Here is a 22,705-nt window from a genome sequence, read left to right as displayed (position 1 = left end):
TATCATCTAAGTTACCTCAGGAGAGAATATCACAGCACAGGTATTAACTTCCAGGGTCAGATGGAGATGTCTGCCCTCACATACATTCCAGGAGGGACTTAGAGATTTACAAAGTTACATAATCTTTGCTTTATAACCACTCATTTTCATGTACAGAGATATTATTTAATCTAGTAATCTTATTAAAGCAGAAGATCTTCTAAAAAAAAAAACAAAATGCTCCAGAAGAATTTCCTGCACTCATAAGCCACTTTGAAAAGCTCATCACTTTTGCTGCCTATTTCCAATCAGCTCTCACCTTCATATTGTCCATCTCTGATACTTCCATGTTTGGATCTCTCTGTCTCGATCTCAAGGGAGAGTCTGGAGAAAAAAAAAATCCATCCAAAATTTGGTCTTCTCTGTATTGGAGAACCAGCTAGGAGACCATTTGGCAGAGCATCTGCGTTCAGTATGCATTGGTAACCTTGAGCTTCTAGCCACTTCAGTTCTCCATTCCATTCCTACTTTGATCCATCGGTCATCGACCCCCTGCACCATTGTTCAATGTAAGTTTGAGCAAAAGCACCTCATCTTCTGTGTGCGTGCATGGCTGACCTACCTGAAGCGGGTATTTCATTGTAAATCATCCCTTGTGGAAATGGCTCTCTTTATCTTTGTTCATCAGTACAACCTGCTAGACACATCCTACAGTTCTGTATTTTGCAAACTTTGCATTCCTTTGTTTGTGTTTTCGTTCTTTAACTGCCCCATCTCATAGGTTTTATGTTGCTATCTTAGAAACTGTCCCCATTAACATATCAACCAGATAACCTTTTTCATAATTTAACTTAATTTAAACTTGTCCCATCCATCTTTCCCTCATGCTCTCTGCAATTTAAAACTTATTTGTTTTCTCTCTTTCCCAGTTCTGATAAAAGGCTTATGATATGAAATATTCTCTTTGTTTCTCTTTTCATAGATGCTGACTGATATGCTGAATGGTTCCAGTATTTTGTCTTTATTTCAGATTTCCAGCTCCAGTATCAAGATTTCAATATCATTTCCTGTACACAAGTGTAAAGGAGAATGAAATAATTGTTACTCTGGATCCGATGCAGTACAAATAAAAACAATAAAATAAAGAACACAATCATAAAATACACATAAAGATAGCTTATGCACATAGCTTGATTGTATGTACATTCGTAAATGATGCTGCATCCGTACTATGACACACCAATACACACAAATAACGAAATTAACTTGGTTCACGACTGTTAGAAACCCATTGTTCAGAGCTACATTTTAGATTTAGATTTCAAATTTGCATCTGAAGACTGGTAGCTGAAGTTATTTGCTATATGTGCTAACCCCAAAAAAACGCTCCAACACTGCTTAGGGAAAATAACTCTTTTAGTCTGGTGGTCCTGGTGTGAATGCTACATAGCCTCCTCCTTGACAGGATTGGGACAAACAGCCCATTAGCAGGGTGGGTGGATCTTTTAAAATATTGCTGGACTTCTTCTGGCTGTATGCTGTTGATGGCTGGCAGGATTCAAGATTCAAGATTGCCATTTTCCTGTATTCAAGAGTAGGGAGAACAAAATAATTGTTACCCCAGATCTGATGCATCACAAGAAAGCCTACAAAAATAAAAGCACAATAATAATGATAAAAAGATACACGCAATAAATAGAAATACATCAGAGAGCTTTTATACATAGATTGATTATATGTCCATAAAGTGACACCAGGCTGTACATAAGGTGACTGACAGGAAACAACAAAGAGGTGGTGATGGTGTTTTGAATACCCAGAGCCTCCCTGTCCACCACAGTCCAGTTTCCATACCAAGCAGTGATCCCTGTTAAGATGCCCTCATGGATGTGCAAAATCCAGCTCTCTTCAGCCTCCTCAGAAAGTAGAGGCATTGGGGAACCTTTTTGATTTTTTAGGATGTATTCTCGGACCAAGAGGTTGAAACAAATAAAAATATTTTTTTTTCTCTCTGCTAGATTATGTATTGCATTGAAATGCTGCTGTTAAGTTAACAAATTTCACGTCACATGCCGGTGATAATAAACCTGATTCTGATCCTGCTGTGCTGCTGAGGTATAGAGGGGTGTGAGTGGTGTGAACCATCTCCTTTGTCTTGTTGACATTAAGGAAGCAGTTATGTGTCTGGTACCAGGTCTCAAGCTCTTCCACCTGCTGTCCGTAAGCCATCTCATTATGGTTGGTGATGAGCCCCACTACTGTTGTGTCATCGGCGAACGTGCCGATGTGATTGCTCAGGTGTTTGGCCATGCGGTCATGAGTGAGCAGGGTGTACAGCAGTGGGCTCAGCTCATGGCCCTGGGTGGCACGTGCTGAAGGTAATGGGGATGGAGGAGCAGTCGTACATCCTGACTGTTTGAGGTCTGTTGTTAGGAAGTCCAGCACTCAATTGCACTGTGGTGTATTTGGACCAAGGAGTAGGAGTTTGTTCACCAAGGTCTGTGGGACAATAGTGTTGAATGCCGAAATGAGATCCAGAAGCAGCATTTTGACACAAGTGTCCTTGTTTTCTTGTTTGTGTTAGGGCTAGATGCATGACAGGTGCTGTGGTGTCTGTTGCAGAGCATATTGATGAGTGTCCAGTGTGGCAGGAATGGAGTTTTTGATATGAGCTATTATCAGCTGTCAAAGCACTTCATGATATTTGGCGTCAGTGCCATTGGGCAGTAGTCATTTAGTTCTGAAGGTGTAGCATGTGGGTAAGCAGCCTGGATGAGTGAAGTGTTGAAGATGTCCATGTAAACATCAGTGAGCTGGTGTACACGCTTCCTGAGTGTTCGGCCTGGCATGTTGTCTGGCCCAGTCACCTTATGGGGGGTTGGTTGACTCTAAAGAGCACCTTCTCATGTCTGATGCTTTTACAGAGAGTGGCTGCTTAGCTGTGGCGGGGGCGGGGTACCATTTTTTAAGCTGTGTTGAGCTTCATGCCTCAAAGAATGCATAAAAGTTGTTTAGAGCATCAGAGAGGGGGGTGTCACTGATACAGTCAACACTGTTTTTGCTTGTCTGTAATGTCCTTATTCACTATCACATACGCTAGGAATCATTATCAGACAGCTGTTTGTGAAGTTTCTTTACGTAGACAGTCTTTGCCCTGTGTGGCTAAGCACAGTGTTTGCTGACAATACCACTGTCATAGGCCAAATCAGAAGAGGTAACAAATCAGCATATAGGAGGGAGATTGAAAATCTGGGAGTGGTGCCATAACATAACAACAGCCTCTTACTCAATGTCAGCAAGACCAGGGAGCTGATTATTGACTTCAGGAGGAGGTCCATAAGCCAGTAGTCATCAGAGGATCAGAGGTGAAGAGGATTGGCAGCTTTAAATTCTTCATTTTGGAAGACCTGTCCTGAGCCCTGCACATTCTGTAAGTGCAGTTACAAAGAAAGCACAGCAGCGCCTCTACTTCCTTAGGAGTTTACAAAGATTCAGCATGACTTCTAAAACTTTGACAAACTTCTATAGATGTGCAGTGCAGAGTATATTGACTGGTTGCATCACATCCTGCCGTGGAAACACCAATGCTCGTGAACAGAAAATCCTACAAAAAGTAGTTTATTCAGGCCAGTCCATCATGGGTAAAGGCGTCCATTGAGCACATCTACATGAAACATCGTTGCAGGAAAGCAACACCCGTCAGCAGCCCCCACCCCACCACCACCACCCAGGACATGCTCTCTTCTCATCAAGAAGAAGTTACAAGAGCCTCAGGACTCACACCACCAGAGGTACAGGAGCAGTTCTTGCCTCTCAACCATCAGGCTCTAACACCAATAGGGATAACATTACTCAACTTCACTTGCCCCACCATTGAAATGTTCCCACAACCAAGGGACTCACCTTCAAAGATTCTTCACCTCAATTTCTTGATATTTATTGCTTATGTATTTATGACTATATTTCTTTCTTTTGTATTTGCACACTGGTTGAACGCCCAAGTTGGTGCAGTCTTTCAATGATTTGGGTTCTATTCTATTATTGAGTATGCCCACAAGAAAATGAATCACAAGATTGTATAGTGACATATATGTAGTTTGATAATTAATTTATTTTGAACTTTGATGCCTAAGGTGAGGTATCACCTGCCTGTGAAAATATGCAAGGCGAAAGATATTTTTTAGTTACCATTTGCAAATCGCATTTCTAACAACTCCAATGATCCAAGAATGACTAAAAGTTGGCCACCTCAGTTTATAAAAATATGAAGTTGGTTATCACAAATAAATAGCTATGCATGTCGCATTTTGTCCCTGCAGGATTTGCAGTTAAGTAAGCAGAGATATGAAGTGGAGCGTCAGCATCAGCAGGCTGCCCTCTGCCATCTACGCAAGTGCCTTGATCTGACACATCGCTTGCCAACATCATCATACAGGGGAAGTGAGGAGTTTGACGTTGACTGAGCAAAGATGAAACCTTAGTGGGGGAAATGTGTGCTCTGAGTTTAAACTGTTCATTTCAAAGAGATTGATTACCTTCCATTTGTACCATTATCATTTGTTTCAAGGATACAGCGTGGAGGTTTTCAAGTTATTTTCAAAAGGAAGCTCTCCAGGGGATTCCTGTTGCCAAACAGCTCAGCTTGCATGCTTAGTCCACTCAGCCAAGCTTAATCCAAAGCTACTATAGTTTTATCAGTGATCCACTGAGGGTTAAAATGCAAAGCAGGATGTAGACACCTAAAAGCTTCAGGTGCTATATTAAATGATGCAGTAAAGGCCACACTAAATAAATGAATAATTAGTCTTAGTGCCTTTATGTATTAAATGGAAATAATATTTTTGTTTTCCTTAAATTTTAGCAGCGGGAAATGCGTCTTTGTAAGTTTGTATCAGAAGGACAATGAGCCCAAAACCCAATTACGTAAGGTAGTTTGAACATGCAAGCTTCTAAACAAATTATTATAAACTATTCATTTTATTTGTAGCCTCAATAGATTTTAAGGATAAAGTAATAAGTATTTAACAGTCACCAAATTCCTCCCTTTAACAGAAGAGTTAACTTATTTCAGGTTACTTTCTTTGTTGAAATAAAGTGGTGATGAATCTGAAATAAATGCTTTCAGAACTCGTACTCACTGCATTCTTTAATGTAATTTTCTTTAATGCTACCCTTTGCCTGGAACGTGGAGCTTTGTACTTTTGATGTTTATATATATTCACATTAAACAGTCTTTGATTTGTATATTTATAGCATTGTTCAGTGATTATAAAGTTAAAAGTATATGTTGATGTTTTGCAGCAGGTTTGCTTTTAATCCAGTTGTTGGTAATTAAAAGGTACAGATTTACAATGAAATAAATAGCTAAATAGAGAGCTAGAGACTGAATTTTGTAAAGGAATAGATCTGTTATTTTTATTTTGTGGCATAAATAATGTAAATGTTAAGGAAAAACTACCTTTTACAACACAACACCACTTTAAATATAAGAAATTATTTGAAGTAATCTTTCTATATTTTTGTTGTATTGAAGTTAGTTATGGCAGAAATTTTGCGGTGACAGGTTAATGAACCTGGCCTCACTCTGAATAAGGATCATAAAAGCTTTTATTTCCAAACATCATGATGTTTTTAGCATGATATGCTGTATGAATTTTTCTCAGTTTCCAATAAAGACAAAAATTCAAGTTAATTCTAGTTGGTTGATTTAGTCTAAAATAATTTTAATTGCAGGAGGTATAACTGTAATCTTTACAAGAATTGTTATATACTATCTGATGCATTTTTGTGCAATGAAATATTTTTGTTCAAAATACTAGCCTTGTGCTATTAAAACTTTGCTTCCATTAAGCATTTTGTAGCAGTTACTAAAAAGATAGCTTTAGACTATTTTCAGTAGTTCCGCAAATAAATTATCAGAAGAAAAATTTGCAATTGTGACTGTTTTCTTGAAGTCCTCTGAACTAAGTTGCTTTTCATTTATTCATTATGTTAAATATTGGTCAAATGAACAAACCAACTGTCGCATACTTAGATAAGATTGGCCTAGTTGTTTGTTAGCAAAGCCTAGATTTTACCACAGCAGTGGTTTCCAAAATGTAGCAGGTATTTATTACTTTAAGTCATGATTTTAAATATTTATTCATTTTGTCTGCTGTGACTAAAATAAGCATTTATTAATAAAAAAATTTGTATGCATCAAGCTTCTTTTAAATCAGGACTGTTAATGTGATGTGTATTCGAAACGTAGTATTTATAATTCACATGTGCACATAACCCACGTGTGTGTAATTATGAGCATCCACAGTGCACACACCAGTTTCAAATTCTGTGTTTGACAGGAATTCAGGGCATCACTAGCCTTACATCCATTCTCAATCTTCCAGATTCTTCACTGCAATTTTAATCAGCTGGTTACATACAATGAAAACAAATGCTTTTCTTCATCACCTGTCTTTAAGAGATTAAGCACTACAATTTAACACCCATTTAAATCTATGATAGCATTTAAAGCTGCCAACTTTCAGTGTTCAATCCTGTGCCTTGATACTGCATGTAAATTAGTATACATAATGTCCGATTTCACAGAACGTATCATGGACCGTAAGCGATGCATACCTGTACACAGTATGGGTTACAGTGGATTCCAACTAATTGGGCCTTCGGTTAATCGGAGCAGTTGCTTATTTGGGACACTCTGCCGCTTAATTGGGGCAGCAGACTGTTGCCAAGCAGTTTCTAACTTGCATCAGTCATGTATGCTTGCATGGCCATTAGGCACAACACTGTACTTCAATTGAACAGTTCTTAAATAGCATCAGTTGCATGTATTTGTGTTCAAAAAGTAACGATTTTTGTCACTAATAATTGGTGAGAAATAAGCAGTAAGACAATTCAGAACAGTTTTGCTCACTACAATTTCAAGAGTTCAGGCTTAGAGAAGCCAGAAACAGCTGAGAGTGAAAATGAAACGATTTTTACAACTTCAGCAAGTTAGAAACTATGAAGAATTTGAAGGTATCTACCTTTGTGTTGAATGTTACAATGAAAAAGAAGATATGGAGTGTACATTCATTGACAGCATTGTATGAAGGCAGTTCATGATCTGTGCCAGGTATCTGTGCTGATTTTGTTCATTTACTAACATGGCAGCGTATGTGAAATGAATTTCTCCATCGATAACGATTAGGAAATCACACAGCTGATTAGTACTGCGCTGGAATTGGTAGTATAATTTGTTCTGTATTTCATTTAAATACATAATTTGTTACTCAGATTGTCTTTTTTTTTAATCCCTTTTTAACTATTTCCATAAAACCAGCCAGTTAGGGCAGCCACTTAATTGGGCCAAAATGTATTGGTTTCCTTGTGTCTGAATTAACTTTAATCCACTGTATTCCATACAACCCTAATTTATTTGCAGTTGTTTCAGATATTTCAGTTTCCCCACTGAACTCATGGCTGCATACCTCAATTCCATTCTATCCCTCTTGGCTCAGTCCCTTTTCACCTATATCCATGACACTTCACATGTTCTTGATCTCCTCAACAAATTTCAATTCCCTGGCCCTCATCGCCTCACTTTCAACATGGATGTCCAGTTCCAATACACTTCTATCCCCCATCAAGAAGGCCTTAAAGCTCTTCGCCTCTTTCTCCACAAAAGATCCAACCAATTCCCCTCCACCACCACCCTCCTCCATCTGGTAGAATTGGTCCTCATCCTCAACAATTTCTCCTTCGGATCCTCCCACTTCCTCTAAACTCAAGGGGCAGCCATGGGCTCCCGCATGAGCCCCAGCTATGCCTGCCCCTTCCCTGGTAATGCTCCTCTACTCTTTCTGCACTATGTTAACAACTGCATTGGTGCTGCTTCATGTGCCTATGCTGAGCTCAACAATTTAATTAACTTTGCCTCCAACTTCCACCCTACCCTTAAATTTACTTGGTCCATTTCTGACACCTCTCTCCCTTTTCTCAATCTCTCAGTCACCTTCTCTGGACAAACCATTTATCACCGTGTTTTATAAACCTACCAATTCCCACGGCTATCTTGACTAAACTTCCTCCCATCCTGTCTCGCTGTAAAAATGCTATTCCCTTTTCTCAGCTCTTTCGTCTCTGCGGCAAATGTTTCCAGGATGAGGATGTCCTCCTCCTTCAAAGAACGGGGCGTCCCTTCCTCCAGCATTGATGCTGCTCTCACCTGCATCTCCTCCATTTCCTGGACACCCACATTCACCCCATTTTGCCAACACCTTAATAGGATAGAGTTCATCTTTGTCCTCACCTACCACCCCATGAGCCTCCGCATCCAACACATCATTCTCTGCAACTTGTGCTATCTTCAGTGGGATCCTACCCCAAAATACATCTTTACCTTCTCTCTGCTTTCTGCTGGGATCCATTTGTCCCTCTCCACTAATCTCCCTTGCGGCACATATTCCTGAAAGTGACAGAAATGCTATACCTGCCAATTTACCTCCTCCATTACCTCTATGCAAGGCCCAAAACAGTCCTTCCTGGTCAGCCAACACTTCACCTGCGAATTTGTTGGGGTCATCTGCTGTATTCAGATCTCCTGATGCAGCCTCCTCCCTGTTAGTGTGACCTGATGTAAATTGGGGGAGAGGCACTTTGGCAAGCCCCTCCACTCTATTTGCCAAAGGCAGAATTTTCTGGTGGCCAACCATTTTAATTATTGTCCCCATTCCCGTTCCAACATGTCTGTCCACTGCCGCCTCTCTTGTAATGATGAGGCCACTGTCAGGGTGAAGGAGCAACACCCCATATACTAGGTAGCATCCAACCTGACGACGTGAACATCGATTTCTCCTTCCGAAAATTTTTTACCCTCTTCTTCTATCCCCACTCTGGCCCCTGCATGTGACCTCACCCTGGAACACCTCCTTCTTCTGTTTCTCCCACAGTCCACTCTCCTCTCCAATCACATTTTGTCTTCTCTATTCCTTTACCTTTTCCACTCTCCTGACTTCACCTATCACCTTCCAACTAGTCCTCTTTCCCCTTCCCCCATCTTTTGTTCTGCCATCTTCCCCCTTCCTTTCCAGTCCCGAGAAGACCCTTAGCCCAAAACATTGACTGTTTTATTCATTTTCATAGATGCTGCTTGACTTAATGAATTCCTCTAAAATTTTGTATGTGTTGCCCTGTCGTTTCAAATAATTCAACTTAAACTTTTATGAGAAAATAGCTTAGTCTTCATTATTTCCTGTTCCATTATTACCTGTCATCTTCCAAACAAGAAAAATCTTTCTCAATGTCTTTAAGTCCAGAAAACATTGGTATTGTACCTAGTGACATGCAACACTCTCCTGGTAGCATTGTAACCTCTGTATTAGATGGATATTGGTTTGTCTCCCTCCAGAGGTTTGAACACCTAATCTAGATTAAATGTGCTAGTCATGGGAGTAGCTACACTTTGGTTGAAATGTTAAGTCAAGCCCCAGTTCCTTCAGATGAATGTAAAAGACTACATGGCAAAACAAAAAGAAACTGGGAAGATTTCACTTGCCCCATGGCAAATATTTATCCTGCTGTCACATTTTCTGTCAGAAACAGTTGTATGGCACATGATTCATATATGAATTGACGTACAGCTTTGACTACTGAATGATATTACTGTGCATAAATTTTCCATCATCTGACAGGATAGCATGTTTTATGTGTGTGATGAGTAATGTTGCAATAGTGATGACAACTTTCATACCTATGCAACTGGTGTTGCAGCTGCAAATCGATCACACACATATAATGAAGAAATAGCATGGCACATTTACAGAAAAGAGGCCCTAACAGGAGGAAGCAGGCCTACTTAAAAGGCCCGTACTTAATTAGATCACTTTTGGGGAGTCTGTTATAGCTGCTGTTGATAGATTCAGTTTCACGCAACAATAAGGTAGATGAAGGGACACAACCTAAAATATCAACTGTTTATTCCTCTCCGTAGATGTTGTCTAACCTGCTAAGTTCCTCCACCATTTTGTGCGTGTTTCTTTCCATTATTCATAAGAGAGCTTCTATTCTTTTGGAGGGCGGGGAATATAGAGAGTGTTCTAAACCTCCTCCTGGATAGACAATAACTTTAAATCCCTTGGTATTATCAAATCAGAAGATTTATCCTTGCACCAGCACATAAGTACCACCAACAAAAAGGCATGGCAATCCTCTACTTTCTGAAAAGTTTGCGCAGATTCGGCATGTCATCTAAAACGTTGACAAACTTGTACAGATGCACAGTGGAGAGACATAGAAAATTGATAACCCAGAGGGAAACACGCAGGTTTCATTACTTTCATCATGATGTGTTCCCTGTTGAACTATGTGTTGATTACACGGATCATAAATCACATTCTTTTCATCCAATTTCTGCGATTAAGGGAAGAAGGCACTCGGTACGTTAATTGCATCATTATGTGGGCAGAATACAATGATGAAATGACATCAGAGTGAGGATAAATTGCACCAGGAAATTCCCTGTCCAATTTCCTAAAGGGAAATGCACGCAAAAAGTTCAAAACATGACCACAAACAATGTTTTATGTGTTGATTCACATAAAAAGAGGAAATAGATTTTCTGTGATCCAGGTTCTAGATTTAACTGTTTCGGCTTGTGTTGAAACTAAAATGACAAAACAATAAAATTCTCTCAGTTCAAGAACAGCCCTTTTAAGTTGCAAAATTCCACCTGTAGACTCTCTGGTTAAGAAACATAAGACAGTGAAACCAGACATTTCATGTGGAAAATCCATAAGTGAGCTGAGCACTGAGAGAAATTCATGAGTTGAAGTGGGTAAGTCAAATCCAAGGCATCTAATGGGTTTTTTTTGCATAGGAACACTTGTAGGCATTCACAAATGTTTTGTTACTTCTGTTTAAACGTACTGTGGGTTAACAATGAAGAATCATATTCTGGAAGAATTAGCGAACTTTTATTTACAGTAATAAACAAACACGTCTCAACCAGCCACGTGCTAGAACATTCTAGCAATCCTGCGCATGCTCAGTGCTCTGTCCAATCATGTACTGGCACGTCATTGCACGTGATATCACCACATCTTCCTTTCCTTAAAAAGAAAAAACAATTAACAAAGTTAATCAAAACAGGTCTATATCAAATAACCAAAACTCTGAAGTTGGCTCTTTCTTAAGGTCTTTGCGATTTCTTCTTAATACTGCTCCCTCCTCTGTTTGGACCATGTGTGATCTGGTCTGTGTTCATGTGTTCATTTTATCTTGTATCCTCACTTTGTCTCCTTGTCCTTCAGATAAATGTCTCCTTAGACCAGTCAATTCATGTTCCACTTCCATTTGTAATGAAATACGAATGAAATCTTCTTCATCAAATTCATTCATTAACTGTGTAATCTCTTTTTTATGCTGAGACTTCATCATTTCAATAAAACTTCTCAATTCTTTCACTTGTGCTTTCACTTCTTCCTTATACTGTGCCCACTGTGAGCTTTCTTGCTCTAGACAGTGATGGAACTGAATCTCATGTTCTCTCAGTGACTCTTTCATTATCGCTTGCATTGAAGCAACCTCCTCCTGCCATTGCTTTTTCACATCATCAATTGCCTCCTGTTTGGTCATCTCAGACACTGCAGCTACAGCTTTCATATTCTGCATGTCAGCATTTGCCTCCACGAGCTGGACCTGCAGTCGAGTTACATCACCTTCTGCCAACTGTAATGCAACATTCTGTCTCTTCAGCTCTGTATCACCATCCAAGACTAAAACTCTTTTCACCAAATTAAGTCTTTCACAGGCAGATAAACCCAGAATTGACCATACAGTTTTTGGCACGACCACAAATGAAAGCGTGTGCACAATATTTTTGTGTGATACCTTTGCCACGCATGTTCCTTTAACTGGAATGTCTGCACCTGAATACCCAGTCACTTTTATATTCGTTTATTTTCACAAAGCACATCTATGTAAAACTCCTCACGTTCATCTCCAAGCACAGCATTTACTTGTTTAATTTTATTTTCCTTCTTTCTACTTTTACAACAGCGTGAAAAATGATTAATCTTACCGCAGACATTGCAAATTTTGCCATATGCAGGACACTGATTTGGACGATGTTCCCGCACACAGCGATTATGTGACTTTTTTCTTTCAAATGCCATCTTGCTCTCTGTCGGTTTTGTCGATGTATTATTATATTTCTTGATACATTTGTGCTTTTTTACAGCCTTTACTTTGCAGTTTTTGACAAAAAGCTCTTCAGCCTGCAACGTCACGGTTTCAGAAGCTTTGCAAAGTGCCAAAGCTTTTTCAAAATTTAAATCTTGCTCTCTCAATAGCCTTTCTCTCAGAGCATTATCTCGAATACCACAAACAATTCTATCTTTAATGAGAGAGTCTGTGAGCAATCCAAATTCACATGTTCTACTACGCTTTCTTAACTCAGTAACATACTGATCAATTTTTTAGCAGCTCTCTGAGCACATGTGAAGAATTTACATCACTCATACGTTAAATTACGCTTAGGTATACAAAATACTTCAAATCTGTCCATTATTGATTTTAAATTGAAATTATCTCCAGCTTCAAAGACAAAATTATTATATACCTCTGCTGCATCATTCCGATTACATGGAGCAGGAGTGCAGCTTTGGTTTTTTACGATATTTCTTCATAATCGATCGCTGATAAGTACAGTTCAAACTGTTGCTTGAATATCCTCCAATTCTCAGCTACATTGCCAGTCAGCTGAAGATTTGATGGGGGTTGTAACCCTTCATTTTACCATTTACAGTTAGAACTTTTTTTTCTTCTTTTTTATCGATTATCTTCGATTCTCGATTCTCCCGTATTATTCTTCCCGAACCACTCCTGACACCATGTTATGTTACTTCTGTTTAAGTGTACCATGGGTTAACAATGAAGAATCATATTCTGGAAGAATTAGAGAACTTTTATTTACGATAATAAACAAACACGTCTCAACCCAGCCACGTGTTGGAACATTCTAGCAATCCTGTGCATGCTCAGTGCTCTGTCCAATCATCTACTGGCACATTATTGAACGCGATATCACCACAACAAATAAATCAAAGTGAGGAGTTTTATGTTTAATGAAATCCGTAACACATTTCTTTGAGCTCCAAAAGCACGCTAAAAATCCTTCCATAACAATGCCATCATGTTCAGACCAGCCACTTAAAGTGAAATCTCAACTCAATGTCGGTGGTTGTGAATTATGTATATTTCTCCCAGTCACATTATCCTACACAGCCCTGCCCCCCAGGATTCACTAAAACTGGCATTGTGAGCCCCTCTGGAGCTCAGAGGAGCTGCCCAGCTCAGGTCCTGTGTTCCACAGGGGAAGGAACTGCTGGTGTCTCTGGCTCATCCAGAGGTGCTTTGACATGCTCATGATTGTATTGTGATGCCAAATGTTGGTGGGCCAGTTTTAGGTGATTTACCAAAATATGTTCAGGTTTACCCCTCTTATTTATGATAAAAGTCTTTCCTTCCCGTTCCAAAACATGGAACGTGCCATCGTACGGGGGTGTAGGGGGATGTTGGTGTGTGTCATGGCAGATGAAAAACTAGGTGGGATGTAGGTCAACAGGAATCCAAGAGGGCTGCATACCATGATTGGAGGTAGGAATAAGTGAAAAGGAATTGAATTTACTGAGGGGGGTGGAACACCAGTTGGTCATGATGTTAGGAATGAAATCACCTGGCACTCATAGTGGCTGTCAATATACCAACTCAGCTAGGGACAACCACAGGTCCTCTTTTGGGGCAATTCTGAGCCCCCACAGCACCCATGGGAGACGATCATGCCAGCCCTCATCAGTCAGGGAAGCCCCCAGAGCAGCCTTTAAGAAACGGTGAAACCACTTGTATAGGCCATTGTATGGCAGGTGATGCACTGTGGTGTGATGTAACCTAATGTGAAGGTTCTTGCCCATCGCAGCCCAGAGGTCTCAAATGAATCAGAGACTGCAGGCAAAGGAAATATCAGATGGGAAACCAAACCGAGCTATCCAGGTACTGATGAACGCCCAAACCATGTCTGCGGCCATAGAGGGACGACCTCTGGCCTATCGGTGGTACGGTCCATCATGTTAAGAAGGTGTGTGGAACTGTGGGAGGGAGGAGAAAGAGCAACAAGATCCACATTGACATGGTCAAATCATCACTCAGGGACTTCAAAAGGTGCCAGTTGTGCCTGAACATGATAGTTAATTTCCACACCATACAGACTGCAGTAACTTGGTCAGCTCCCATGCCAGTATATTCAACCCCAATGTGCATGGCCTGAATGGCTGGCCGTGAGAGGCAATCAGACATGCCATTATTTTTCTCCTTGATGATGTTTTAGGTTCATTGTGAACTTGGATACATAGGCCAGGTGGCATTGCTGCCATGCAGACCAAGGGGCTGATATTTTGGCCATCGCATGCACGAGGGGTTTGTAGTCAATCAACGCTGTGAAATGGCGACCCTCTGAAAGAAAACAAAAATGGCGGATAGCCAGATAGAGATCGAGAAGCTCACGGTCAAACGTGCGGTATTTCCTTTCAGGGGGGCGGAGCTACTGGCTGAAGAACGTGAGCAGCTGCCACATGCTTCCAACCAGTTGTTTGTGCGCAGCATCCACAGTATTGTCTGAACCCTCAGCAGTAATGGCTATGGGTATGTTGGGGAGCAGGTCGCCAGTAGGGCCATGTTAGAAAGAACTCATTTGGTATCATTAAATGCCCTGGACAAGTCTGCTGACCACACAAGCACTTAATTAGAGGTATTGCCTTTAAGCACACTATACAGGGGGGACCATGAGTTCAGCAGCCCACAGAATGAAGTGTGATTGAAACTCACCATGCCTAAAAACTCCTGTAGATTTTCAGTAGTGTTCAGCGGTGGGAAATCCGTAATAGCGGCTACCTTTGATGGGAGGGTGTTCACACTTGCTGTGAAGATGTGATGGCCGTGAAAGGCAACGGTTGACAACCCAAACTAGCATTTAGTAGGATTAATAATCAACTGTCGTGGAGAATGTGCGACACATTCAATAACTCTGGAATCATCCTAGAGCATCGGGGTCACCAATGTAGGCTTTCACAAATAAAACAAAGTGAGGTGTTTTATGTGGAACCTGTGACACATCTTACTGAACTCCAAAACCTAATCACAAAAGTACGCTAAAAATCCTTATAGAACAATGTCATCATGTCAGAACAGCCTCTTAAAGCGAAAGCCCAACTCAATGTCAGTGGGTGTGAATTATATACATTTCTCCCAATTACGTTTTCTTACATACTTATGAGTCAGAAGGCATTTGATAAGGTCCCACATAGGATTTTCAGAAGGCATTTGATAAGGTCCCACATAGGAGATTGGTGGGTAAAATCAAAGCTCATGGCATTGGGGGGAAGACATTGACATGGATAGAAAACTGGTTGGCAGATAGAAAGCAAAGGGTAACGGTGAATGGGTGTTTCTCGGAATGGCAGGTGGTGACTAGTGGGGTGCCACAGGGCTCGGTATTGGGACCACAGCTGTTTACGATTTACGTCAACGATTTAGATGAAGGCATTGAGAATAACATCAGCAAGTTTGCTGATGATACTAAGCTGGGTGGCAGTGTGACATGTGATGAGGATGTTAGGAGAATTCAGGGTGACTTGGATAGGCTGAGTGAGTGGGCAGATACTTGGCAGATGACGTTTAATGTGAATAAGTGTGAGGTTATCCACTTTGGGAGTAAGAACAGGAAGGCAGATTATTATCTGAACGGTGTAAAGTTAGGTAAGGGAGAAATACAAAGAGATCTAGGAGTCCTTGTTCATCAGTCACTGAAGGTGAATGAGCAAGTGCAGCAGGTAGTGAAGAAGGCTAATGGAATGTTGGCCTTTATTACAAAGGGAATTGAGTACAAGAGCAAGGAAATCCTCTTGCATTTGTACAGGGCCCTGGTGAGACCACACCTGGAGTACTGTGTACAGTTTTGGTCTCCAGGGTTAAGGAAGGACATCCTGGCTGTAGAGGAAGTGCAGCGTAGATTCACAAGGTTCATTCCTGGGATGTCAGGACTGTCTTACGCAGAGAGGTTAGAGAGACTGGGCTTGTACACGCTGGAATCAAGGAGATTGAGAGGGGATCTGATTGCAACATATAAGATTATTAAGGGATTGGACAAGATAGAGGCAGGAAATATGTTCCAGATGCTGGGAGGGTCCAGTACCAGAGGGCATGGTTTGAGAATAAGGGGTAGGTCATTTAGGACAGAGTTAAGGAAAAACTTCTTCTCCCAGAGAGTTGTGGGGGTCTGGAATGTACTGCCTCGGAAGGCAGTGGAGGCCAATTCTCTGGATGCTTTCAAGAAGGAGCTAGATAGGTATCTTATGGTTAGGGGAATCAAGGGATATGGGGACAAGGCAGGAACCGGGTATTGATAGTAGATGATCAGCCATGATCTCAAAATGGCGGTGCAGGCTCGAAGGGCCAAATGGTCTACTTCTGCACCTATTGTCTATTGTCTATAATATATAAATTATGTGTTCCCCCTCTTTTGCTGCACTAAAATTCCTCAGAAAACTGTGTGAGATTGGGTAAAGTCCATCAAATGTTCTACATTGATACCAAATCATATGCTAAAACTGAACTTCTGAGTGTCTGTTGACTGCTGACACTGGGAAGCAAGTCAATGCTCTCAATGCAGCCAAAGGAAAGGCTGAACAAAAGGCGGGTAAAACACAAGGGCAGGAAGACGCAGCGATCCGCTCTCTGCCCTTACAGCCCCCACACAATAGTCTGGCCTAATCGTGTCCCATGTCAAGAGTGGCCCCAAGCCACTGTCTGCTGCACACCGGTCAAGGGATCAGTGGTGACAGCATGCAGTTCAGCACTAATACGAACAGAAAATCTGAGCTTAGTGAAGATACAATTACAGATGCATTTTCCATTGTGATGACCATTGAAAACTCAGCCTGAGACCTACAGCGTATTGTTTTCACTGGGAGTGAACAGTTGCCCTACAAGCTCCCATATCTGCCAGGAACATGTCAGGCTGAAGACCCTTTATCTGTGCTGTATCGCTCGATACTCTATGTATATAACATAACCAGATGAAAGATTAACTCAGGCTAGTACTGGGCGTGGGAGACTGAAAACAGGATAGAGTGGGAGTGGGATGGAGAAATATATTTACAAAACCCTGTGCAGGGTTTTGACTGGAAACTTTGATAGTGGCTTTCCTCCTGCTGATGTTGTTTAATTTGCTGAATTCCTCCAGCAGATTGTTTGTTGCTTTAAATTTACAGAGAACTGGAAGCTTAGACTCAGCCTTGCAAACCGAATAAATGTCTTCTGCAAAGCAGACAGCTGAACTGCATTTGGTTTCTTCAGTGTAGAGCAGAACACATCATGAGCACTAAATACATTGTACTAAACAGGAAGAATTCTAAGTACAATTCTTCCAATTTAGTGCCTTGCTTTCAAAGAAGATGACTAAAACAATAGCAATTTTATATCAAAGGTTAACAGATTTTGGCATAAGGAGTCTTTAGCAGACCAATGAAATCAAGGTTCAGACCAGCTACTGAAAGCCAGAAAAAAACTAAAGCTGAATGGCTCCTGGACTTAGGCCTTAAAAAAAATAGGTCAGCCCTTCATATTAGTCGAGAGCTACAGTCTGACTTCTGGTATATAGTGTCCTAAAATAGTGATCTATTTTCCACCAGTTTATAGCTCAATAAATTAAAAGAAAAATATATCACAAAGTATCAAAAATTTATAAAAATATTTTACAACACACATAAAATGCTGGTGGAACACAGCAGGCCAGGCAGCATCTATAGGAAGAAGCAGTGTCGACGTTTCGGGCCGAGACCCTTCGTCAGGACTATTTTACTTTAGATTTCCAGCAAGAGCAATGAGAAAGACCTGAATGACTTTATTAGGTTCCCCAGCACCACCCGGTGGTGAGACGTGGAACTGTGACTAGTAGAGACATTGCAAATTTTCCAAATTCGTGCCAGAATGAAAATAAACACTGAGCAGGCTGGAACCCAGGAAATACTGGATATGCCATCAGGCACCAAATGTCGGCAAAGTAAAAATTTCTGATTGATGACCTCTCATCAGAATTGATTTTATTTTATAATTCCCATGGGGAATCTTTAGGTTACATGTCTAATGTAGTCAAAATCAAGTTTATCTTCATATCAGAATCAGGTTTAATATCACTGTATTATGTCATGAAATTTGTTAACTTAGTGGCAGCAGTACAATGCAATGCATGATAAATATAGAAAAAATAAATGAATTACATTTATGTATATGCATGTATATTAAATAATTAAGTTAAAAATGGTAGGGCAAAAACAGAAATAATAAAAAAAGGTGAGGTACTGTTCAATGCCCATTTGGAAATCAGATGGCAGAGGGGGAAAGCTGTTTCTGAATCATTGAGGGTGTGTTTTCAAGTTTCTGTACCTCCTTCCTGATGGTAACAATGAGAAGAGGACATGTCCTGGGTGGTGGGGGTACTTAATGATGGATGCTGTCTTTCTGAGACACCGCTCCTTGAAGGTGTCTAGGAAACTACGGAGGCTGGAGCCCATGATAGTGATTACTGTTGGTTCTGTGCAGTAGACCCTCACCCCTCCCCATACCAGACAGTGATGCAGCCTGTCAGAATGTTCTCCACGGTACATTTGTAGAAGTTTTCGGTGAGAAACCAAGTATCCTCAAACTCCTAATGAAATATAGCCACTGTCTTGCCTTCTTTATAGCTGTATCAATATGTTGGGACCAGGTTAGATCCTCAGAGATATTGAGACCCAAGAACTTGGAAACTGCTCACTCTCTCCACTTCTGATCCCTCTATGAGGACTGGTAGGTGTTCCCTCATCTCACCCTTTCTGGTCCACAACCTTTAGTTTTACTGACATTGAGTGCAAGGTTATTGCTGCGACACCACTCAACCAGCTGGTGTATCTCGCTCCTGTACGCCCTCTCGTCCCAATCTGAGATTCTGCCAAGGATGGTTGCATCATCAGCAAATTTATAGATGGAATTTGAGCTGTGCCTCACCACACAGTCATGGGTGTAGAGAGAGCAGAGCAGTGGGCTAAGCACTCATCCCTGTGGTGTGCCAGTGTTGATCGTCAGCGAAGAGATGTTATTACCATGCACACATGCAATATATATATATGCACAGGTGCAATAAAAAAACTATTGGCAGCATCAATGTCAGATATCAACAACTGACCCCATGTATATATTTTAATATGTTATGTATCATGCCTCACCTGCTGTGAGTGAATGAGAGAGCACAGAGGCCATTCAAAGAACTTGGATAGAAAATTGTGAGAGGTGCTCAGAAACAATTATATAAGCATTGTCAGGTTTTATTAAAGTTTTTGGACTGCCTCGTGCTCTGCACAAAATATGTAACTTAAGCCTTTGCTTTCTGTAATTTGGTTTGTGAGCATGCATTCATCACAAACCTGATTTTACACAATAGTAATGAATTAGGAGACAAAAATGTCTGCTTTTAAAATTAAACGTGCTGTATATGATTAAAATGTTAAAATAAAGATATGAGTGATTGGTGTGGCAGTCACAAATATGTCTGATATTTGTAATATCAGACAATTTTGAACGAGGTTGGAGGCAACATCGGATGCACGGCAACTCAGGCAGGGTCTGCAAGACATTACATCCTACAAAGCAAAACCCAATAGCATGAATGACAGCGATGCTTCACTACCAGATGGACTCAACACCTTCCATGCAGGTTTTGAAAGGGAGAACACAACTACAGCTGTGAAGATCCCTGCTGCACCTGATGACCCTGTGATCTTTTTCTCAGAGGCCAATGTTAGACTGTCTTTAAAGAGAGTGAACCCTCGCAAGGCAGAAGGTCCTGATGGAGTACATGGCAAAGCTCTGAAAACCTGTGCCAACCAGCTAGCAGGAGTATTCAAGGACATTTTCAACCTGTCACTGCTACAGGCAGAAGTTCCCACTTGCTTCAAAAAGGCAACAATTATACCAGTGCCAAAGAAGAATAATGTGGGCTACCTAAATGACTATCGCCCGGTAGCACTCACATCGACAGTGATGAAATGCTTTGAGAGGCTGGTTATGACTAGACTGAGCTCCTGCCTCAGCAAGGACCTGGACCCATTGCAATCTGCCTATCACCACAATAGGTCAATGGCAGACACAGTCTCAATGGCTCTCCACACGGCTTTAGACCACCTGGACAACACAAACACCTATGTCAGGATGCTGCTCATCAACTATAGCTCAGCATTTAATACCATCGTTCCCACAATGCTGATTGAGAAATTGCAGAACCTTGGCCTCTGTACCTTCCTCACAATTGGATCCTTGACTTCCTAACCAGAAGACCACAATCTGTGTGGATTGGTGATGACATATCCTCCTCGCTGACGATCAACATTGGCACACCTCAGGGGTGTGTGCTTAGCCCACTGCTCTACTCTCTATATACTCATAATGTGTGGCTAGGCATAGCTCAAATACCATCTATAAATTTGCTGATGATACAACCATTGTTGGTAGAATTTCAGGTGGTGACGAGAGGGCATACAGGAGTGAGTCATGCCAACTAGTGGAGTGGTGCCACATCAACAACCTGGAACTCAACGTCAGTAAGACAAAAGAGCTGATTGTGGATTTCAGGAAGGGTAAGACAAAGGAACACATACGATCCCTCTGATCATAGAGGGATCAGATGGAGAGAGTGAGCAGCTTCAAGTTTCTGGGTGTCAAGATCTCTGAGGATCTAACCTGGTCCCAACATAATGATGTAGTTATAAAGAAGGCACCACAGCGACTATATTAGGAGTTTGAAGAGATTTGGAATGTCAACAAATACACTCAAAAACTTCTATAGTTGTACCATAGAGAGCATTCTGACAGGCTGCATCACTGTCTGGTATGGAGGGGCTACTGCACAGGACTGAAAGAAGCTGCAGAAGGTTGTAAGTCTAGTCAGCTCCATCTTGGGCACTAGCCTACAAAGTACCCAGGACATCTTTAGGGAGCGGTATTTCAGAAAGGCAGCACCCATTATTAAAGAACTCCAGCACCCAGGGCATGCCCTTTTCTCACTATTACCATAGGGTAGGAGGTACAGAAGCTTGAAGGCACACACTCAGTGATTCAGGAACAGCTTCTTCCCCTCTGCCATCCGATTCCTAAATGGACATTGAATCTTTGGACACTACCTCACTTTTTATTAATATACAGTATTTCTGCTTTTGCACTTTTAAAAAAATCTATTCAATATACATAATTGATTTACTTGTTTATATATTATTTTTTCCTGTCTGCTAGATTATACATTGAACTGCTGCTGCTAAGTTAACAAATTTCACGTCACATGCCGGTGATAATAAACCTGATTCTGATTCTGCTTCTAATAGGAAAACTTGCAGAATTAATAAGCTATGGCAAAATTCAATGTTCCCTGGGAAAATACTGTTTGTAGGCACTATCATTCATAGCAAATTTGATTCAGTGTGTTGATAGAGAAATATAGAAGGGTTGTTAGTTCTGCATATATGAATTTTCAAAAGGCGTTTGATTAAGCACTATATTATAAACTAATTAGCAAAATTAAAAACTGTTTATATTACATTGTCTATGAATCAGAGAGTGCAGAGACAGAGTAAATGATAATTCTTCAGAAAAGAAGTAAATTGACTCCCAAGGACTTGTTTCAGAATCACTGCAAATTTTTATATATGTTCTTGAACTGGACTTTGAAATTATGTCCTTTCTGTTCCAAGACGTTTGATGACACAGAATGTAGTTAATAGTAAAAGGAATGGTAGTACACTTTGGGGGGACGCAAACACTTTAGAAAGCTGGTGTCAGCAAATATTGGTGAAGTTTTGCAGACAGCCCACGAAACTACTAGATACACTTCTTCTACTGAAATGCGATCACTGCAGTCTACAGCCTGTAGTTTTTCTTTTAAGGATGTTCCTTTGAACTGACTAAGTGATCTGGTGCTTCTAATCACCTGGGGGCGTTGACAAACTATACTCTTGAGAGTGCAGTTTCGACTGAGTTGGCCACTGGGGGTGGCCGTTGCATTTGAGGTCTGATGGAGGAAGACAAACTCGTGGTGGGCTCCATTACTCCACGGTGAGCAAGAAAAAAATCATCAAGAACAAGAGTGGAAAATGAACAGGTGCTGTTCTGCCTGCTTTTGGTTAATCACCCTCTCTTCTTGCTACTACCATCGGGCAGAGGTGCAGGAGTCTTGGGTCCTGCTGTGCCAGGTATGGGAGGAGTTGTTGCCCACAGCCATTGAGCCCCTAGATCAGGATTCACTCACCTCAGCGCTAAATGGGCTCTATATCTGTGGCTAACTTTTGGGGACTTTGCAGTTCATGTTCCATGTGTTTTGTTTAGGTTTTTACAATTTGCTTGATTTGATCAAGGCGTGAAGTCTGAGGGCAAAGAGTAAACTGATGTTCAAATCACAGTTCTGCAAGATTTTGCTGATCTCACTCTGTAGCTGTGGCTTTCAACCACTGGCACTTCCTTCAGCGCTGAACTGGCTCCGTGGCTGTGGCCTGCAGCCATTGGGCTCCTTCCTGGACCAGCTTCACTCTCCTCAGCGCTGAACTGGCTCCGTGGCTGTGGCCTGCAGCCATTGGGCGCCTGGACTGTCTACATTCTCCTCGGCGCTGAACTG

General features: G+C 41.1%; 3 protein-coding genes across 8 annotated transcripts in view; 1 reads left to right on the top strand and 2 right to left on the bottom strand.

The window, feature by feature from the left end:
* LOC140713690 (genetic suppressor element 1-like) overlaps nt 1-6,168 on the top strand; it is a 245,352-nt gene extending 239,184 nt beyond the window's left edge. For both annotated transcript variants that reach the window (XM_073024082.1, XM_073024083.1), the window contains exon 16: nt 4,299-6,168. In XM_073024082.1, coding sequence (XP_072880183.1) covers nt 4,299-4,442 — 144 coding nt within the window. In that variant the 3' untranslated portion in view covers nt 4,443-6,168. The remainder of the gene's footprint in view (nt 1-4,298) is intronic.
* Nucleotides 90-22,705, bottom strand: part of LOC140713692 (uncharacterized) — a 32,926-nt gene continuing 10,310 nt past the window's right edge. Inside the window, exons 2-3 of one of the 5 annotated variants that reach the window (XR_012095709.1) lie at nt 12,578-12,903; nt 10,910-11,066 (exon numbers count right to left, since the gene is read on the bottom strand). Coding sequence is in view for 2 of the 5 variants with exons in the window: in XM_073024086.1 (XP_072880187.1) it covers nt 1,396-1,625 (230 nt within the window). In the remaining 3 variants the exon portion in view is untranslated. Of the gene's footprint in view, nt 1,626-10,909; nt 11,067-12,577; nt 12,904-14,632; nt 15,076-22,705 lie in introns of those variants that run through there. The other 4 variants (XR_012095708.1, XM_073024086.1, XR_012095710.1 and 1 more) reach the window with 4 other exon arrangements.
* Nucleotides 11,076-12,131, bottom strand: LOC140714001 (rab GTPase-binding effector protein 1-like). Its single transcript, XM_073024675.1, has 2 exons — nt 12,038-12,131; nt 11,076-11,900 (listed from the first exon to the last, which is right to left on the bottom strand). Exons 1-2 carry the CDS (start codon nt 12,129-12,131, stop codon nt 11,218-11,220), a joined length of 777 nt encoding a protein of 258 aa, XP_072880776.1. The 3' UTR covers nt 11,076-11,217.

This window comes from Hemitrygon akajei, chromosome 20 (genome assembly GCF_048418815.1).
Source record: "Hemitrygon akajei chromosome 20, sHemAka1.3, whole genome shotgun sequence".
Taxonomy (NCBI): domain Eukaryota; kingdom Metazoa; phylum Chordata; class Chondrichthyes; order Myliobatiformes; family Dasyatidae; genus Hemitrygon; species Hemitrygon akajei.
This window is presented reverse-complemented; position numbering and strand designations above follow the sequence as displayed.

What these genes read in the sequence shown, in the direction of transcription:
- LOC140714001 (XM_073024675.1), bottom strand. Translation starts at nt 12,131, where the DNA reads ATGGCATTTGAAAGAAAAAAGTCACATAATCGCTGTGTGCGGGAACAT. An exon ending in CAAAATTTGCAATGTCTGCG is followed by an intron (nt 11,901 to 12,037) that starts GTAAGATTAATC and finishes CGAATATAAAAG; the next exon opens with TGACTGGGTATTCAGGTGCA.